Below are 19,937 nucleotides of genomic sequence, written 5' to 3'. Positions count from 1 at the left end.
CTATTAATACTGACAGTGGGACCAGAACCTGAAGAGAAAAGTTACATAAATCACTAATTTTTAAAATAAACTTTTTATTTTGGGATAATTTTAGACTTATGTAAAACTTGCAAAGATAGTACAGAGTTCCCGTATGCCCTGCAACCCATTGCTCCCTAATATTAATGTCTTAAATAACCATGGTACATTTATTGAAGCTAAAATACTAACATTGGTATGTTACTGTTAACTGAAGTCCAGACTTTGTGTTTCACCAGTTTGAAACCACTAATGGTAATATATGATGGAAGTTCAGAAACTTGACTCCTTTTTCTTCTCCCTTTATAGAACTAATGGCTGAAGAGTAAATCAAAATGGCAACTATGGTTCCACCAGTGAAACTGAAATGGCTTGAACACCTCAACAGCTCCTGGATTACAGAGGACAGTGAATCTATTGCTACAAGAGAGGGAGTTGCTGTTCTATATTCTAAACTGGTCAGCAATAAGGAAGTAGTACCTTTGCCCCAACAAGTTTTGTGCCTCAAAGGACCACAGTTGCCAGACTTTGAACGTGAGTCTCTTTCAAGTGATGAACAGGACCACTATTTGGATGCCCTTCTTAGCAGTCAGCTAGCACTAGCGAAGATGGTATGTTCAGATTCCCCATTTGCTGGGGCACTTCGAAAACGATTGCTTGTACTCCAGCGTGTCTTCTATGCACTTTCTAATAAATACCATGATAAAGGCAAAGTGAAACAGCAGCAGCATTCTCCGGAGAGCAGCTCTGGTTCGGCAGATGTCCATTCTGTTAGTGAACGTCCCCGGTCAAGCACTGATGCACTTATAGAAATGGGTGTTCGAACTGGTCTAAGTTTATTATTTGCACTTCTGAGACAAAGTTGGATGATGCCTGTGTCGGGACCTGGTCTCAGTCTTTGCAATGACGTTATTCATACTGCAATTGAAGTTGTGAGCTCTTTGCCACCATTATCTTTAGCAAATGAAAGCAAGATTCCACCTATGGGCTTGGATTGCTTATCACAAGTAACAACATTTCTTAAAGGAGTAACTATTCCCAATTCTGGAGCAGACACTTTAGGTCGTAGATTAGCTTCCGAGTTGCTGCTTGGTTTAGCTGCTCAGCGAGGTTCTTTGCGGTATCTCCTTGAATGGATAGAAATGGCCTTAGGGGCTTCAGCAGTTGTAAATTCCATGGAGAAAAGCAAACTACTATCAAGCCAGGAGGGGATGATCAGCTTTGACTGCTTTATGACTATATTAATGCAGATGAGACGTTCTTTGGTACGTATGATAAATCTGAACTTTAAAATTCTTATCTAACAATTTTGGGAAATGTCAACCCAACTTTTAATGAATTGATGGTAATAGCAAATGATTTGAGAATTCTACTGGTGATTGTTAGGTTAGTTAAATAATTTAGATACTTTGAGTAAAGAAACTTTTATATGTGTTGATGTGAATATGTAATTCAAGGACAGGCTAGTTGTATAGTGTTAAGACCACTGGATCAGGAGTTAGGATTGTAGTTTAAGTTTTATGGCTTCCTGTGTGAACTTGGGAAATTCATCTAACTTCTCTGTGTTTTAGTAAACTCAAAAGTAAAATGAGGGGCCTTGGCTAGTAAGTGTGGAGACCTTTTGAAAAAAATCTCTAATTTCATCCTTCTTCATTTTTATTAAACATTTACTATGTACTAAGTATTATTCTAGGCCCTAAGGATACAGCAGAGAAAAACAGAGTTTCTTGGAGCTAACAGCCTAGTAGGGGAATCGGACAATAAATATAAATTTTAGGTAGTGTTAAGTTCTAAGAATTAAAATAAGGGAGGGAAAGGAATACAAAATGATGGGTTCAAGCAGAGATCGGGGAGGGGAAAGGTGTGGTATTTTAGTTAATGTGATCAGGGGAGTCTCTGAATTGGGACATTTGAGCGGAGACCTGAATGGAGGGGAGTAATGAACTGATATACTAGATCTGTAATAAATGTCTTGTTCATGAAGGAACTTAATTGCTTGACTATCATAAAGGAACTAACTTTAGATACCATATTAAAGAATAAACAGTAAAATATAGTGCAATATGATCAATTTCAAGAATTTCTGAGATTGAAATTTAATGCTTTTGTGAAAACCAAGAATAAAAGTTTGAAATAACAGATGAACCGGTTTGCAGGGCAGAAATAGAGACACAGATGTAGAGAACAAACGTATGGACACCAAGCGGGGAAAGTAGAGGGGTGGTGGTGGTGCAATGAACTGGGAGATTGGGATTGACATATGTATAAAATGGATTACTTATAAGAACCTACTGTTTAAAAAAAAAAAAATTTAAAAAAAGAATACAAATTTGGAATATAAAGATTGAAACACTTATAAGTTGATTTAATTTCAATTGAGTTACATTGATCAGCGTTTTTGATATTCTTCATTACCAAATATCAATTAACAAATTTATTTAGTTTAAATAATTAAAAATGCCACTTGTAAATTATGTATGTGTGTTTCACGACTCCCCTTCCCCCCCCAAAAATGTGGAAAGCTGTTGGATTGACAGGAATGTTTCATAAAAAACAATTATGTTGAATTTATTTTCAAACCAGGGCATTTAAATTTTCACCTGGCTTACATTTTGTACTTGTGAACTGAATGGTAAATATTGGGTCATTTTATTACAAATAATTTTATTGTAAGCAAGTACTTGGAGATTTTAGATCATGAGATCTATGAAAATTTGAATTCCTTAATGTTAAATAAAATTTAGACTAGAAAAGCATGTGGTGCTTTGTTCAGAATCTGGAATGTTGACAAGGGCCGTATGATCTTTACCTGAAGTAGGAATCTAGAGCCAGAGATCTAAGCAATGATCTAAGTAAGAAAGGTTTGAAGTAACAGCTATGAAAGGCAGTTAGGCCTCTTGTGGTTTCTTATTCAATATTTAAACTTATTCACTTGCATATCTGTTCTCATTTTATTTTCCAATTCTTAATACTTTCTGGTAACATTCTCTAAATTTATACCGTTTTCAAATATGTGATGCCATTTGATGACCTAAAATAATGTATCTATTCATGGTCACATGTTAATATTTCTGTGAGGAGTTACCTAATTCTTCATTTTACAGTCTGTTTATTTTGCATTGCCTTTGTTACAAAGAAAACATGTTAATTATTGTGCAGTCTACTTATATGATCGTACGCTTGCCCATGGTATGTTTCCTTTTTAATCAAAATGCTAAATACCCTGAGTCAGAAGCCTCTTGCCCACCTTACCCTCAAAGGCCTTATCCTGCAGTGTTGCTCCTTAGTGGGAAGAGGGTGCCCCAAGAAACTAAATTGCTTTTCTCAGTATCTGTTTAGCCCATTGTCTTTTAGCATGTTGTAAATTGGTTTGTATGCATATTTGGCTGTAAGTTTAAATTGGCTCTATAACCTTAAGAAATCTTTACAGTAAATATATTTACTACCTATATAATGTGTTTTAATATTCACTTAATTAACCTATAGTAAACCATCCCATTCATTTTTTGGATTCTACTTACTGCTTCCCAGTACCTGGAATAAGGGAGGAAGAGCTCTAACCTTCGTTGAGTGCCTACTACCTACCAGGTGCTTTTTATTTTTATTTTTTTTGCGGTACGCGGGCCTCTCACTGTTGTGGCCTCTCCCGTTGCGGAGCACAGGCTCCGGACGCACAGGCTCAGCGGCCATGGCTCACGGGCCCAGCCGCTCCGTGGCATGTGGGATCTTCCTGGACCGGGGCACGAACCCGTGTCCCCTGTATCGGCAGGCGGACTCTCAACCACTGCGCCACCAGGGAAGCCCCTCAGGTGCTTTTTATAAGCAGTGTCTTATTCAATTATCATGTTAATCTGTAAGGTAGATATTATTTATCCTTATCTTAAGGATGAAGAAACTGTGGCAATTATCCTAAATTTACACATCTATTTGGCAAAAGAACTGAAAGTATTATGTATACTCCTGATTAAGCACTGATGGGCCAGGCACTGTGTTAACTAAGTCTTACAACCCATAGTCTGTCTGCAAAGCCCACATTTTTTCTGACAGCTGTATGCAGCTTTTACCCTGTTTATGTTAAATTGACTTATTTTTTTTTCCCATGAAGGCCTACCTTAAAGTAGATATAAAATATAATAACCTTATTTTATTGCTGGATTTCCAATTTTCTCTCCACTTGGCCTCTTTCATTTCTGGACAAAATGTCAAATACACCTAGGTAGAAGGGGCCTCCGCCTCCCTCTTTACCCTCCTAGGCTATACCCTACATTGTAGCTTTCTCTTGGGATGAGGGTACCCCGGATAGCTTTCCTCAGAATTCTGGATATATTCTGGGGAAGAAGCCCGTCCTGACCTTATCTTCCCTGTCTTAAGATTCTCTGCTCAAGAACAGCTGGGACAGAATGTATCCCCAAGCTAGAAGTTAGAGGGAGAGACACATAACCATCAATTGAGTACCTGGTAGAAGGCCTAGCAAAAATGAGTTTAATCCTTAAATTGTATTTACATGTGTGATTCTTAACCTCCTCTACCCATGCACATAGTAATTCTGTTTGAGTGCAAGCATGCAAGATACTCATTAACTTACATTTAAATAAAGAGTAGGGAAATAATGTCACTGTACATCCCTGAATTCTAAAAAAATAAACACCAAGAAAAACACCTTTGGCCTTTGATGCCACTAGGTGTTTACTGTGTGCCAGATACTGTTAGGCTATGGGTTAAAATGATGAATCAGCTTTGTAGCGTCCATGCCGTTAGCCAGCTCACAGTGTAAGGAGAGAGAGATGCACAGACATTTCATATTAATGATGCTGGGCTGTAGTAGAGGTCTGCACAGGGAGGTGGTGATGAGATACAGGAGGAGGAGGGCTAGAAGGGAAGGGGCAGGAAATGAAGGATGCCTAAGCTTAGTTGAAAAGTAAGAAGAGTTTGCTTGCAGACATGAGGTGTGTGAGTGAGGGAGCTGAAGAAGTTTTCAGGTGAGAGGATTAGTATTCTCAAAGTGACTGAGGTGTGGGAGAGTAGGCTCCTGGGTGCTGGGGCTGGAATGGGATGAGCTGAGGTGGCCAACGTGGGCAGGGCCAGGTATCCCATGCTATGGGGTTTTGAGCTTGATTCTGTAGGCAGCGGGGAGTCACTGAAGCAATTTTAAGCAGAGTAAAATCAGATAGCAAGAATGTAAGGAAATGTACTCCATCAAGTCTTAATGTTCTTGTCTGATTTTCTTAAAAAGACAGATGTGAAAACGAAAAGGTATTACATTATTTTTGATGGTAGGTAAATAAGAGAAAGGTAATTCAATGAAGACCTGTGAAACCACACATTTATGTTATTTTAATTTCCCATTTATCTTTGGACCTTTGAACTTCCTGTGGTATATTAGCAGTGTATGAAGTTACACATTTCCAAAATGTAATTTCTTTAAAAATGCCTAGGTATAGGCCTCTTTTTCTATTGTGCAGTATATTTACAAAACACATTAAGAATTCTATACAGAGTGGGTTTTTAAGATATCTTTAATCCTAATTTACTGGGGCTGGATTAGTCTTACTCTTAACTATTGACTTTTTGGGGAGAACAGAAGTCAGTGACAGTCACTGCAGACAGTGTTTGAAGGATTTTTTAAAAAAATTGGTTTGGTATTTTTAAAGTTAGTAGGAATTTATTAAAGACTCCCTGTGTTTTCTCTACTTTCTCCATGTACATCATACAAAATAATAATTACTGATGCCAGTTTTGAGTTCGTACTATGTATTAAGAACTATGCTAAGCATGTTTTATGCATAATTTCAGTTATTCTTCCCAACAGCCCTAAATAATAGAGGAATTATTCCTGTCTAAGGATAAGCAAACTTACCCTTAAGTCACGTTGCCAGTAAGTGATGGAACATGGATTTAAACTCAGATCTCTCACTGAAAACCTTATGTTATTTTCAGCATTTTCCTTCATACTGTAGAAAGGCATAAAAAGGAATTATTACCGGCCTGGTGCCAGCTCCTAGAAAGGTATGACAAGCTGCTGTTGTTTCTTATCTGCTTTTGGTTTGGTGATCAGTAGAGGTGGCCTTTAAATAACGGAGCCACAGATTACAGTTGTGTTTCTCCCAGAAGTGCTACGCAGCTAATTATGGAATTTGGAGAGGCTGTGCCTCAAAGTATTTGCTGGTATAGCCACACCTTGTGTGTCTAGGAACTAGATAATTTTGAACACTCAGCTTCTCATATGACTCCAAGACCTGCAAATGGCTCTCGAAAGCCTTACTACTTGAAGTGTGAGCCTCAGACAGCAGCATTGGCATCACCTGAGAACTTGTTAGAAATACAGAATCTCAGGCCCCCACCTATATTTACTGAATTGGAATCTGCATTTTAACAAAATTTCCAGATAACTTATGTCCACATTAAAATTCGAGAAGCACCACCTAAGCAATAAAAAAGAAAAATTGATTTGGTAGCAGTAGCTTAGCACCTGATGACCCAGCAATAAATTAAATAGTCAACATATTCATTTCGTTCATTACTTAGGAACCACGTTAATTAAAATAGTCTGAATTGATAAAATCATATAATCTTAGAGTTGGATGGCATCGTACAGAGCATCTAGGCCAACCTCCGTTCCATGGTAGAGGATATACTTTTCTGTGGTATGTTTGCCCGGTGATCATCTAGAATCTAAATATTTTTACAATATAATAGTCTTTGAAATAAAGCCACAGATGAAAATTTTACAACTAGAGGATGGATAAATCAGAGAAAGAACTTGACATTTGTGATGTAAAGATTTAAGGATATGGGAATTTGAGGGAACAGTGGAGGTCAAGTTCACTCTCTGATTTATCAGTTTTCAATGAAAGAATGATTTCTGGTCATAGCCATTGGGCCCTATTGTGGAGAGTAGGCAGTTAGTCACAGAGAGGAGCTATGATTCCTCAGCTGTGCTAGGAAGAAGATATTTTGTTGCTAATATAGTCAGGTAGCTACATGAACTGACTTGTGGGACCTTTGTTGTGCTGAAACTAAGAAGGGAGGAACAGACTTACTGCTGCTCTGGTAAGGATCATCACTTAAGCTGGCTGCATTCTACTGTATTCTTGGAGCAAGTGGACAAGACAGCCCCAGGGGAGTAGAATATTTGCTGGGACCCCATTTATTGGATATTGGCCACCCAAAGAGTGTGTAGTTGGCAAAATTCTGCCTCCTTGAGTGTTTTTAGGTCAAACCTTGTGACACTTAGAACAAATCACTAATGTAATAAGTGAGGGATTGGTACTTAATTTACTGCTTCACTCTATAGCCATGTCTTTTATAACACTTACACATAAAATTGGTTTCATGACCTAATGTTAGGATTTGATTTTAATGCACATAATTATGTAAACAGTTCCTCAGATGTTTTTGTAGACTATTTAAGTGATTTTAATACATGTCTCTCTCCTTCCCTAACTGTATCCCACAATGTCTTAATTATAGGGTTCATCTGCTGATCGGAGTCAGTGGAGGGAACCACCCAGAACATCCGATGGCTTGTGCTCACTCTATGAGGCAGCTTTATGTCTTTTTGAAGAGGTACGTAATAATCATGGCTTTTATGGGAAAAATTACTTTGTCAAGGGATAAACTAGAAGATTGTGATTGACATATACATACTACTAGATATAAAATAGATAACTAATAAGGATGTACTGTATAGCACAAGGAACTCTACTCAGTACTCTGTAATGGCCTATATGGGAAAAGAATCTCAAAATGAGTGGATATATGTATATGTATAACAGATTCACTTTGCTGTACACCTGAAAGTAACACAACATTGTAAATCAACTATATTCCAATAAAAATCAATCAATCAATAAAAATTACTTTGTCTTAAAATGCTACAGCATGTATTTATCCCTTAAAAATAATCCATTCAGGGCTTCCCTGGTGGCGCAGTGGTTGAGAGTCTGCCTGCCGATGCAGGGGACGCGGGTTCGTGCCCTGGTCCAGGAAGATCCCACATGCCGCGGAGCGGCTGGGCCCGTGGGCCATGGCCGCTGAGCCTGCGCGTCCAGAGCCTGTGCTCCGCAACGGGAGAGGCCGCAGCATTGAGAGGCCCGCGTACCGCAAAAAAAAAAATCCATTCAGTCTCTGGAAAGGATGCAAAAGAAAGTGGCATCCGTGATTGGTTGCCTCTAGAAAGTGGAGCCGGGGTGTCTCGCATCAGGTGTGGGAAGGAGGCATAGTTTTCAATGCATACCCTTTTATTCATTTTGGACTTTGTATCATGTGCATTATTTTTTTTAAACATCATTATTGGAGTATAATTGCTTTACATTGTTGTGTTAGTTTCTGCTGTAAAATAAAGTGACTCAGCTATATGTGTACATATATCCCCATAACCCCTCCCTCTTGCGTCTCCCTTCCACCCACCCACCCTCCCTATCCCACCCCTTTAGGTGGTCACAAAGCACCGAGCTGATCTCCCTGTGCTATGTGGCTGCTTCCCACTAGCTATCTATTTTACATTTGGTAGTGTATATATGTCCATGCCACTCTCTGACTTCGTCCCCGCTTACCCTTCCCCCTCCCATATGTGCATTTTTTAATTTAAAAATGTATTATTAAAACAGATACAGAAAGACATACAAATGTGTGCCTTAATGAATTATTTTAAAACAAATGTCCTTTTAATCTGTGCCCAGGAAAGAAATAAAACTTTACTAGCAACCCGAGAAACCCTTTCATGTCCTGGTTCATTATCCCTTTCCTCCTTCCGTAAATAGCCACTATCCTGACTTCAAGAGTAGTCACTTTGTTGCATTTCTTTATAGTTGTGTGCATCCCTAGACACTATAGTTCAGTCTTCCCTATTAAAGCAATCTATATATCTATATATATCTTTTTAGTATTTATATATTTTTAATTAAAACTTTTTTTTTTTGGCTGCGTTGGGTCTTCGTTGTGGCGCACAGGCTTTCTCTAGTTGCGGCGAGCGGGGGCCTACTCTTCGTTGTGGTGCACGGGCTCTCATTGTGGTGGCTTCTCTTGTTGTGGAGCACAGGCTCTAGGCGCACGGGCTTCAGTAGTTGTGGCACATGGGCTCAGTAGTTGTGGCTTGCGGGCTTTAGAGCGCAGGCTCAGTAGTTGCGGATCACGGGCTTAGTTACTCTGCAGTATGTGGGATCTGCCCGGACCAGGCCTTGAACCCACGTCCCCTGCATTGACTGGCAGATTCTTAACCACTGCGCCACCAGGGAAGTCCTATATATATCTTTTAAATCTCTTAATCTATAGGTTCCCCCTCCATTGTTTTTCTTTTCCTTTAGTGTATTTGTTCAGGAACTTGGACTTTTAAGGCTGTATAATTTCCTACCATCTGGAGTTTGCTGATTGATTACTCATAATGCAGTTCCTATGTATTTCCTGCATACTGACAGGTGAATCTAGAGGCTTGATCAGTTTCAGGTTTGATCCCTTTGGCAAGGCTAAACATGGTGTTGTGATCTTCCATCTGGTTGTCTGTCTTTTTGTAGTATTAGCAGCCCTTGATTCTTAATGATCAGATCTATTAATTCATTGGTGCTTGGTTGCAAAATGGTGATATTCTAATTATATCATTCCTCTTTCATTTATTAATTGGAATGTTTTCATAAAGAGATGATTCCTTTATTGACAGTTTGGTTACCCTGCCACAGTTCAGACAGGAAAAGCAGAATAAGTGCTTGATTCTCTCCACTTGATTTTTAAAAAAATTTTTAACACCGATTTTTATTTACTAGTTTCCAGTTTAATGGACTGATCTCCTGTCATGCTCCAAACTTGACCAATTGGTTTCACTTGAAAAGTATTGTTATGAACTTGTAGATTTAAACCGATTCAAATTTTACTTTGTTGAATTATTATCTGTAGTGAAGCTCACATTGTTTTATCTTTGGCCAACAGTCTTTCAGGGTAGTAGTCTCTTTCAGTGTGGTTCCCAAGCTCTTTTGACATAGGCCTAATAATCTTTGATCGCTTCCTTGCTATCTGACCCATCAAATTGTTTCTGGACTCATACATTTCTTGATCTGGATCTGCAACCAGCTAGTTCTTTCTCCATAAACACTGTTTTTTTAAAAGTGGAAAATATTATTTCAGGACCACAATCAGGGTGCTCATCACTACTAAGTCGGTATTATTTTTCTGGGGTCTTACAGTAGCCAGAGCTAGGAAATGTGTGTGTGTTCACACATGCATGCGTATTTAAAGCTAATATACCTCATGAGTTGATACTGATACTTTCAAAATCAGGGCTATAGAATTTCTGCTTTTCTATATTACATTTATATATCCTTTCTTCCAACTAAGAATGCTGATTCTGAAGGATACAGGGATATAGAATTAGAATATCCCGTAATTATTTATTTTAATCCCACAGTACATACACACACACGCGCGCACACACACACACACACAGCAATCCTAAAATAAGACAAACACTACCACTGTATGATTACTAAAAATATTAACTTTTTACATATGCTTTCCCCATTTTTTGTAGTTGTATTATATCTGCATACTCAGAATATATTTACTCTCTGCCTTTTAACCCTCTTTAAGTATGAGTTGTACAAGTAACTACATATTTCATGCTCACTGCCAGTTTCTGTCAGTGGCTCTCTATTCTTTTTGTTTGTCTGAAGCTTATTCTCTAGTAGAATCTTCAATAAATACTCACGAAAAAGATTCTCTTAGTTCTTACATTTTAATTGCTGTGCACTTTATACTTGAAAGTCAGTTTTGAGAAGATTAAATCTTTGGCTCACATTTTCTTTACTTCTTAAGTATATTCATTCATTTTCTTCTGGCAGTAATTTTACTAGAATACATCTTGATGTTATGTATTCTGGGTCGATGTTCTCAGAGATGTGAGGATTTTAATATGTAGTTTCAAATCTTTTTTATTTCAGGGAAGTTTCCCTAAATTATTGTTTTTAGTATCATTTTTACTCTTTTTATTTGGTTCTCATCTAGGACCACTATTGTTTTTATGTTGGATTATTTTTCTAACATCTTTATGGAGTATAATTGCTTTACAATGGTATGTTAGTTTCTGCTTTATAACAAAGTGAATCAGCTATACGTATACACATATCCCCATATCTCCTCCCTCTGTCATCTCCCTCCCACCTATCCCTATCCCACCTCTCTAGGTGGTCACAAAGCACTGAGCTGATCTCCCTGTGCTATGCGGCTGCTTCCCATTAGCTATCTGTTTTACATTTGGTAGTGTATATAAGTCCATGCTACTCTCTCACTTCGTCCCAGCTTACCCTTCCCCCTCCCTGTGTCCTCAAGTCCATTCTCTACGTCTGCGTCTTTATTCCTGTCCTGCCCCTCTGTTCTTCAGAACCACTTTTTATTTTTAGATTCCATATATGTAAGCATATGGGATTTATTTTTCTCTTTCTGACTTACTTCACTCTGTATGACAGACTCTAGGTCCATCCACCCTACTACAGATAACTCAATTTCATTTCTTTTTATGGCTGAGTAATATTCCATTGTATATATGTGCCACATCTTCTTTATTCATTCATTTGTCAATGGACACTTAGGTTGCTTCCATGTCCCGGCTATTGTGAAGAGTGCTGCAATGAACATTGTGGTACATGACTCTTTTTGAATTATGGTTTTCTCACGGTATATGCCCAGTAGTGGGATTGCTGGGTCGTATGGTAGTTCTAGTTTTAGTTTTTTTTTTTTTTTTTTTTTTGGCTGTACACGGGCCTCTCACTGTTGTGGCCTCTCCCGTTGTGGAGCACAGGCTCCGGACGCACAGGCTCAGCGGCCATGGCTCACGGGTCCAGCCGCTCCGCGGCATGTGGAATCTTGCCAGATCAGGGCACGAACCCATGTCCCCTACATCGGCAGGCGGACTCTCAGCCACTGCGCCACCAGGGAAGCCCTATTTTTAGTTTTTTAAGGAACCTCCATACTGTTCTCCATAGTGGCTGTATCAATTTACATTCCCACCAACAGTGCAAGAGGGTTCCCTTTTCTCCACACCCTCTCCAGCATTTATTGTTTGTAGACTTTTTCATGATGGCCATTCTGAGTGGTACGAGGTGATACCTCACTGTAGTTTTGATTTGCATTTCTCTAATGATTAGTGATGTTGAGCATCCTTTCATGTGTTTGTTGGCAATCTGTATATCTTCGTCGGAGAAATGTCTATTTAGGTCTTCTGCCCATTTTTGGATTGGGTTGTTTGTTTTTTTGATATTGAGCTGCATGAGCTGCTTGTAAATTTTGGAGATTAATCCTTTGTCAGTTGCTTCATTTGCAAATATTTTCTCCCATTCTGAGGGTTGTCTTTTCATCTTGTTTATGGTTTCCTTTGCTGTGCAAAAGCTATTACGTTTCATTAGGTCCCATTTGTTTATTTTTGTTTTTATTTCCATTTCTGTAGGAGGTGGGTCAAAAAAGATCTTGCTGTGATATATGTCATAGAGTGTTCTGCCTATGTTTTCCTCTAAGAGTTTTGTCGTGTCTGACCTTACATTTAGGTCTTTAATCCATTTTGAGTTTATTTTTATTTTCTAATTTCATTCTTTTACATGTAGCTTTCCAGTTTTCCCAGCACCACTTACTGAAGAGGCTGTCTTTTCTCCATTGTATATTCTTGCCTTCCTTATCAAAGATAAGGTGCCCATATGTGCATGGATTAATCTCCGGGCTTTCTATCCTGTTCCATTGATCTATCTTTTTGTTTTTGTGCCAGTACCATACTGTCTTGATTACTGTAGCTTTGTAGTATAGTCTGAAGTCCGGGAGCCTGATTCCTCCAGCTCCATTTTTCTTTCTCAAGATTGCTTTGGCTATTTGGGGTCTTTTGTGTTGCCATACAAATTGTGAAATTTTTTGTTGTAATTCTGTGAAAAATGTCATTGGTAGCTTGATAGGCATTGCATTGAATCTGTAGATTGCTTTGGGTAGTAGAGTCATTTTCACAATGTTGATTCTTCCAATCCAAGAACATGGTATATCTCTCCATCTGTTTGTATCATCTTTAATTTCTTTCATCAGTGTCTTATAGGTCTTCTGTCTGCATACAGGTTTTTTTTCTCCTTAGGTAGGTTTATTCCTAGGTATTTTATTCTTTTTGTTGCAGTGGTAAATGGGAGTGTTTCCTTAATTTCACTTTCAGAGTTTTCATCATTAGTGTATAGGAATGCAAGAGATTTCTCTGCATTACTTTTGTATCCTGCTACTTTACCAAATTCATTGATTACCTCTAATATTTTTCAGGTAGCATCTTTAGGATTCTCTGTATAGTTTCATGTCATCTGCAAACAGTGACAGCTTTACTTCTTTTCCGATTTGGATTCCTTCTATTTCCTTTTCTTCTCTGATTGCTGTGGCTGAAACTTCCAAAACTATGTTGAATAAGCGTGGTGAGAGTGGGCAACCTTGTCTTGTTCCTGATCTTAGTGGAAATGCTTTCAGTTTTTCACCATTGAGGATGATGTTGGCTGTGGGTTTGTCATATATGGCCTTTATTATGTTGAGGAAAGTTCCCTCTATGCCTGCTTTCTGCAGGGTTTTTATCATAAATGGCTGTTATATTTTGTCAAAAGCTTTCTCTGCATCTATTGAGATGATCGTATGGTTTTTCTCCTTCAATTTGTTAATATGGTTTATCACATTGATTGATTTGCGTATGTTGAAGAATCCTTGCATTCCTGGAATAAACTCCACTTGATCATGGTGTATGATCCTTTTAATGTGCTGTTGGATTCTGTTTGCTAGTATTTTGTTGAGGATTTTTGCATCTATGTTCATCAGTGATGTTGGCCTGTAGTTTTCTTCTTTGTGACATCTTTGTCTGGTTTTGGTATCAGGGTGATGGTGGCCTCATAGAATGAGTTTGGGAGTGTTCCTCCCTCTGCTGTATTTTGGAAGAGTTTGGGAAGGATAAGTGTTAGCTCTTCTCTAAATGTGTGATAGCATTCACCTGTGAAACCATCTGGTCCTGGGCTTTTGTTTGTTGGAAGATTTTTAATCACAGTCTCAATTTCAGTGCTTGTAATTTGTCTCTATATTTTCTGTTTCTTCCTGGTTCAGTCTCGGATGTATGTTGGATTTTTAACAATTAACTTAGTAATTGTCACTTTTTTTTGAATACTTCTTTTTTTTGAATACTTTTTATATAATTTTCATTTCTTTTTTTATTTCTGAACAGCTTTTTCCCTTTTGTTGCTCATAAGGTATTATCTTCTGTATTTATTTACTCTTGGATTTCTTATAGTTTACCCCTCATTTCTGAAATGATTTTTTCTCTTATTTCTAATTGTTTTTTTGCGTCTGTCACTTCATTTTTGAATGCTTCTCTTTCAGTTTTGTGTTTTTCTTTCAAGTCGTGTTTCATTTTCTTAATCCCTTTACCTTGCTTTGAAATAGGTTACAGTTTGATCTGTTTTGTGGGCATTTCTCATCTGTCATTTTTTTATTGTATGGATGTTATTCTGCCTCTTTTCCTTTTTTTCCCCTTATAACAACTTCATATGGAATTTGACTTTCATACTTTTCTGTTGCTTATTTTTATGAAAAATTTGTTTTCCTAAATTTTTAGAATGGGATGGCATTCAAGATGGCTTTTCTAAATCCATAGACTCCCTTTCTCTATTGTTTTTGTGTAACGTTAGACAAAACATGGTGGTTTCAAGCGTATTCCCCTCCCCACCTTTTATCTTAACTTTTTCTCTTTCCTTTCTGTTGTCCTCATTCTGCTCAACTTTTATTCCACTCCCAGTAGTTTCTGCTCAGTATGAGGGCTCTGTCCTGGAAGGGAGTACTGGCTTTTCAGTTTCAAGAATTCACAAGAGCTAGACTGCTCTAGCTTTTTTCAAACTTCTCATCATGGGACCTTTGTACTTACGTGCTATCAGAGAGGGCAAACTCTTCCCAGTTGCAGCTGCTGTTCTTAGATTGGCTCACTGTTCTTTCTGGTGAGTACCTGATTGGTTGTTTTGGGGTTTTCTTATTCTGAGGTCTGTCAGACACTCTTTGGCTTCCTCCTGCACAGATATTATTCCCATGCAGATTCTGTATTTGGTAGTGGTTTGTCTGCACCTGCTTATATTTTGGAGTTACCGGAGCTATGTCTGTCTAGTTTTATTGTGAATATTAAGTACAAATTTGGAGTTTAGCCTTCTATTTGTTTTGTGTAATGATTCCATGTTTAGAAAACTACATTGCTGCTGCTATTGTCATCTTTTCCAGAATTCTACGTGCCCCCCCCAGTTGTTTTTTTTGTTTGTTTGTTTTTTTGTTTGTTTGGTTTTTTTGGCCGCATTGGGTCTCTGTTGCTGCGCATGGGTTTTCTTTAGTTGTGGCAAGCATGGGCTACTCTTCGTTGTGGTGCGCGTGCTTCTCATTATGATGGCTTCTCTTGTTGCGGAGCACAGGCTATAGGTGCGCGGCCTTCAGTAGTTGTGGCATGCGGGCTCTAGAGCACAGGCTCAGTAGTTGTGGCATGTGGGCTTAGTTGCTCCGCAGCATGTGGGATCTTCCTGGACCAGGGCTTGAACCCGTGTCCCCTGCATTGGCAGGCGGATTCTTAACCACTGCGCCATCAGGGAAGCCCCTCCTCCAGTTGTTTTTAAAAAAACACATTTCTAAGTCTTGTGAACAGATTTTTTTTACCCCCTCTCCTCCCCCCCCTTTGCTTCCCCCTCTCCTCTCCTCCCCTCTTCTCCCCTTCCCTTCCCCTCCCCTTCTCCTCTCTTCTCTCTTTTTCGTGGGGGTCAGGGAAGGAGGGCTATTATTTTTTTAAGTCTTATTATAGAGCAGTAGTCCCTTCTTAAATATGGGGAATATATTCCAAGACCCCCAGTAGATGCCTGAAACCATGAATAGTACCAAACCCTATATAAACCATGTTATTTCTATACATACATACCTATGATAAAGCTTAATTTATAAATTATGTACAGTAGGAGAATATTCAGATTGCCAGCATCACAACTCTTGCACTTAGGGGCCGTTTTTAAGTAACATAAGGGTTACTTGAACACAAGCACTGAGATACTGTGGCAGATGAGCTGATAACCAGATGACTACTAAGTGACTGCTGGTGGCTAGCTTATATAGTGTGGCTATGCTGGACAAAGGGATGATACTCAGAACAGTATGCAGTTTAAAACTTTTGAATTGTTTATTTCTGGAATTTTCCATTTAATATTTTCAGATGATGATTCACTGCCAGTAACTGAAACCACAGAAAGTGAAACCACGAATAAAGGGGGACTACTGTAATAGATCTTTAGATAAAAAATTCTAACCTACTTGGGCCCATCATCCTCCTTTTGTCAGCAGCAGAATTTCAGATCTCTTATTAGGGACTGGCAGCCTTTACTTATGCATATTTTGTATGTCCTCAAAACTCTCATCATGTTCACTGAAAATTATTCGTCTGACACATATATTCTATGGTTTTGGGTACTATTTAAAGATTCTAACTGAAATTACTCTATCCCTTCCCATTTCATGGTCTGGCAATATAATATATTGACTTTTGAAGATTCTTCTTTTATTGTTTTACTTGATTCAGAGAAAAACAAAAACAAAACCAACCCCTAAAAGGCAGACAACAAATTGACAACAGCTGTAGTCAGAGATAATATCTTTATTGTATGGGATTCATACAAAGTCAGTAAAAAATCCATTAAACCCTAATAAATAAATGAGCAGAAGTTAGTTACAAGCAAATAGATGGAAAAACTTCAGTTCTGTTGAAAATAAGGAAGTGTGAAGTTAAAAGAATACATCCTCTTTTTTCCCACTTTACTTTTCAAAAAAAATTTAGAGCATAATACTTCCTGGTATGGGTGCAGTGAGACTGGTACTCTCACATAGCCCTATTCATTGGTTAGGGCAGCTGTGATGACCACCCTGGGTCCTGTGCTTTTGGCAGGGTTTTGAGGAGAGGGGAGGAGGAGAGGAGAAGCCTGGATTTTTATAAAGCATTATGAATGGCAGTAGACTTTACCATCATATTCAACACAAATGGTAAATAAGCCATGATTTTTTATATATCTATATCTATATACATATACAGATACGTATAGATGTGTGTGAGTGTTGAATTGCTTTGGACCTTTATCGTTTTTAAGACCGCCCTCATTTTATACATTGCTGGTGATGAAATAATATTGTAACACCAGTTTTGAAAGCAATTTGGTATAGTATGTTTCAGGAATCAGAAGATTGTTGTCACTTTTTGCATATAGTAGTCCCATGTCCGAGGTTCTCTACCAAGTGAAGTAATTAAAAATCTAGCAACAGGAGGAGGAGGAGGAGGAGGAGGAGGCCGCCTAGGTGGCAGGGAGTGAGCCAGTGCCCAGGGCGAATCAATGGAACCCCCCCGACGAAGCCAGCCGGGAACACACTTCATTGCAGCCAAATAGCATTGATTATTTTCCTTCAAAACAAAACAAAACAAAACAATGAAGTAGCCACAACTGTATTCTTAAAAATGGCTCATATAACAAATAAGTAGAAAGAATCTCAGTGTCCTCTTAAAGGAAAATGCTTAAGCAAATTGTGATTTTTACATTAGATGGAATATTATTGGTTCAATTACGAAGATTAAGTAGACATAGAGAAAATTCTTCATGGCCCTTCTGTATCGTCACTTATGTATCCACTGTGATAACTATGTTAAAGAGCGTGTATATGCAAAACTCTGGAAGGACAAATATAAAAAAAGATAGCATATATTGTATTAAGGCGATGGGATTATCAAAGGTAGGTTTTTTCCTACTTTGTTCTTCTATAATGCTATTATATGCGTTAATAAAATATTTAGTTAATAAACGCTTGATTGTGTGTCTCCCCCTCCCCATTTTTGCCACCTTTGTTGGTATCTTTTAGTGATTTATTCTGCAGGAGTAAATAGTCTAGCCATCTGTGTTTAAGATTGGATGTGTTGCTCTTAGTTTATTTGAGCAGTTGAGATAGTTTTCAAAGAAGGAAAGTCAACAATAATTTCAGAGAATATTTATAAAAATATCTGTACTAAGAATGTCTTGACTATTTATTGCCTGTTTCTTATTTTAATAGGTTTGCAGAATGGCTTCTGATTACTCAAGAACATGTGCTAGCCCAGATAGCATTCAGACTGGTGATGCTCCTATTGTTTCAGAAACCTGTGAGGTTTATGTTTGGGGGAGCAATAGCAGCCATCAGTTGGTAGAAGGCACACAGGAGAAAATATTACAACCCAAACTGGCTCCTAGTTTCTCTGATGCGCAGACTGTGAGTTCTCTGCATACCTTACAAATTGGTACATGACAGGGTTTGCTTTAAATAATGTTAAGAGTGGTTTTTTTTTGTTTTTTGTTTTAATGAGTGAATGTTCTTGCTTGTTTCTTACCTATATTGTTTCTATACTATACTGCATCAGTTTTTTCATTTTCATAGAAAAAAATATTTTAAGTCCCTCATTTCCCTAATAGTGTTTCCAAGTTTTAAAAAGTTAAATTTGCATCTGGAGTTTTAAAAAGAATTATGAATGGCAGCAGACTTACCCTTATATTCAACACAAATGGTAAATAAGACTAAGTAAAAATGAAAATTTTCCCTTTGCCATATTGGCATTTCATTTTCTTATTATGATCACTTTTTTTACATTTGTAGCTAACTTTTAGGCAAAATGGAACTTTCTGTTTTATTATTTTCATTAAAACATATGTTTTTCTCAAATGAATTTAGAATATATATTACATGGCTGTTGTTATAATGGACCCTAAGGAATTACAGGAAAATTTTCCTTCCTGCCCTTCACCAATTATATAAGAGTAGGCTAAACATTTTTCTTTGTTATTTCATTGAACCATGACTGTTAGATAACCTGAAAAGATAAAATATACATTAATTTGAGTTCAACAGTAACGTCAACATGAATAGGCCATGAACAGTTTTCTTAATTTTCTGTTTACTTCTTAATCTCTATGGATATTCATATTCTGCTTTAAAAGATATCCTTTGAGCCTCTTTGGTAAAATCAACTTAAATATTATACTTTGATTTTCACAGAAGCATTTTATATCTGTGATTCTGTTTGTTTGCTTATAGATTGAAGCTGGACAATACTGCACTTTTGTCATTTCTATGGATGGCTCTGTCAGAGCTTGTGGTAAAGGCAGCTATGGGAGACTGGGCCTTGGAGATTCTAATAATCAGTCTACTTTAAAAAAGTTAACATTTGAGCCTCACAGGTCCATTAAAAAGGTCTCATCTTCTAAAGGATCTGATGGTCATACTTTAGCTTTCACTACAGAAGGAGAAGTCTTCAGCTGGGGAGATGGTGATTATGGGAAACTGGGACATGGAAATAGTTCAACACAGAAATATCCCAAGCTTATTCAGGGCCCTCTGCAGGGAAAGGTATGTGCCTTCTTTTTGGATTTAAAAATAATTAGATGCACTGGTACTATGATTGCTATAATTGACAGTATTTTTCAGATTTTGATTTATTCTTTCTGAAGTAGCCCACCCTCCCACCCCTTTTGGCTTATCTTTTGTATATCTGCTTGATGGTTTACAACACACTTTCACATACATTATTTAATTTTAATTATTATAACAGCCTTGTTAAAGTAGTTATTATTTTCATTTCACAGATAGGAAACTGAGAATCATCCATTTAACAAATATTTATTTAGTACCTTCCAAATGCCAGGCAGTGTTTTAGGCATTAGACATAGGGCAGTGAACAAAACAGACAAGATTCTTACTCTCATGGAGCTTTAATCTGTGGGCTAGAGATGATAAGTAAGCAAACACATAAAATAATTTCAAATAATAGTAAAAAAATTGAGTAATGTAATAGATACTAACTTTGACTGGGTGTGATATTAGATAATGAGGTCAGAGGGTTCTCTTGGAGTAGGTGG

The 19,937-nt window shown here is 37.8% G+C and overlaps 1 protein-coding gene across 1 annotated transcript in view; it reads left to right on the top strand.

The window, feature by feature from the left end:
- Positions 1-338: 338 nt before the first annotated feature.
- Positions 339-19,937, top strand: part of HERC1 (HECT and RLD domain containing E3 ubiquitin protein ligase family member 1) — a 171,482-nt gene continuing 151,883 nt past the window's right edge. The window contains exons 1-4 of the mRNA XM_060151494.1: positions 339-1,283; positions 7,489-7,584; positions 18,103-18,297; positions 19,117-19,428. Of these exons, the coding sequence (XP_060007477.1) occupies positions 354-1,283; positions 7,489-7,584; positions 18,103-18,297; positions 19,117-19,428 (1,533 nt within the window). The 5' untranslated portion in view covers positions 339-353. The remainder of the gene's footprint in view (positions 1,284-7,488; positions 7,585-18,102; positions 18,298-19,116; positions 19,429-19,937) is intronic.

This window comes from Lagenorhynchus albirostris, chromosome 1 (assembly GCF_949774975.1).
Source record: "Lagenorhynchus albirostris chromosome 1, mLagAlb1.1, whole genome shotgun sequence".
Taxonomy (NCBI): Eukaryota; Metazoa; Chordata; class Mammalia; order Artiodactyla; family Delphinidae; genus Lagenorhynchus; species Lagenorhynchus albirostris.
The sequence above is the reverse complement of the archived record's forward strand: the minus strand, read 5'-3'. Positions and strand labels throughout refer to the sequence as shown.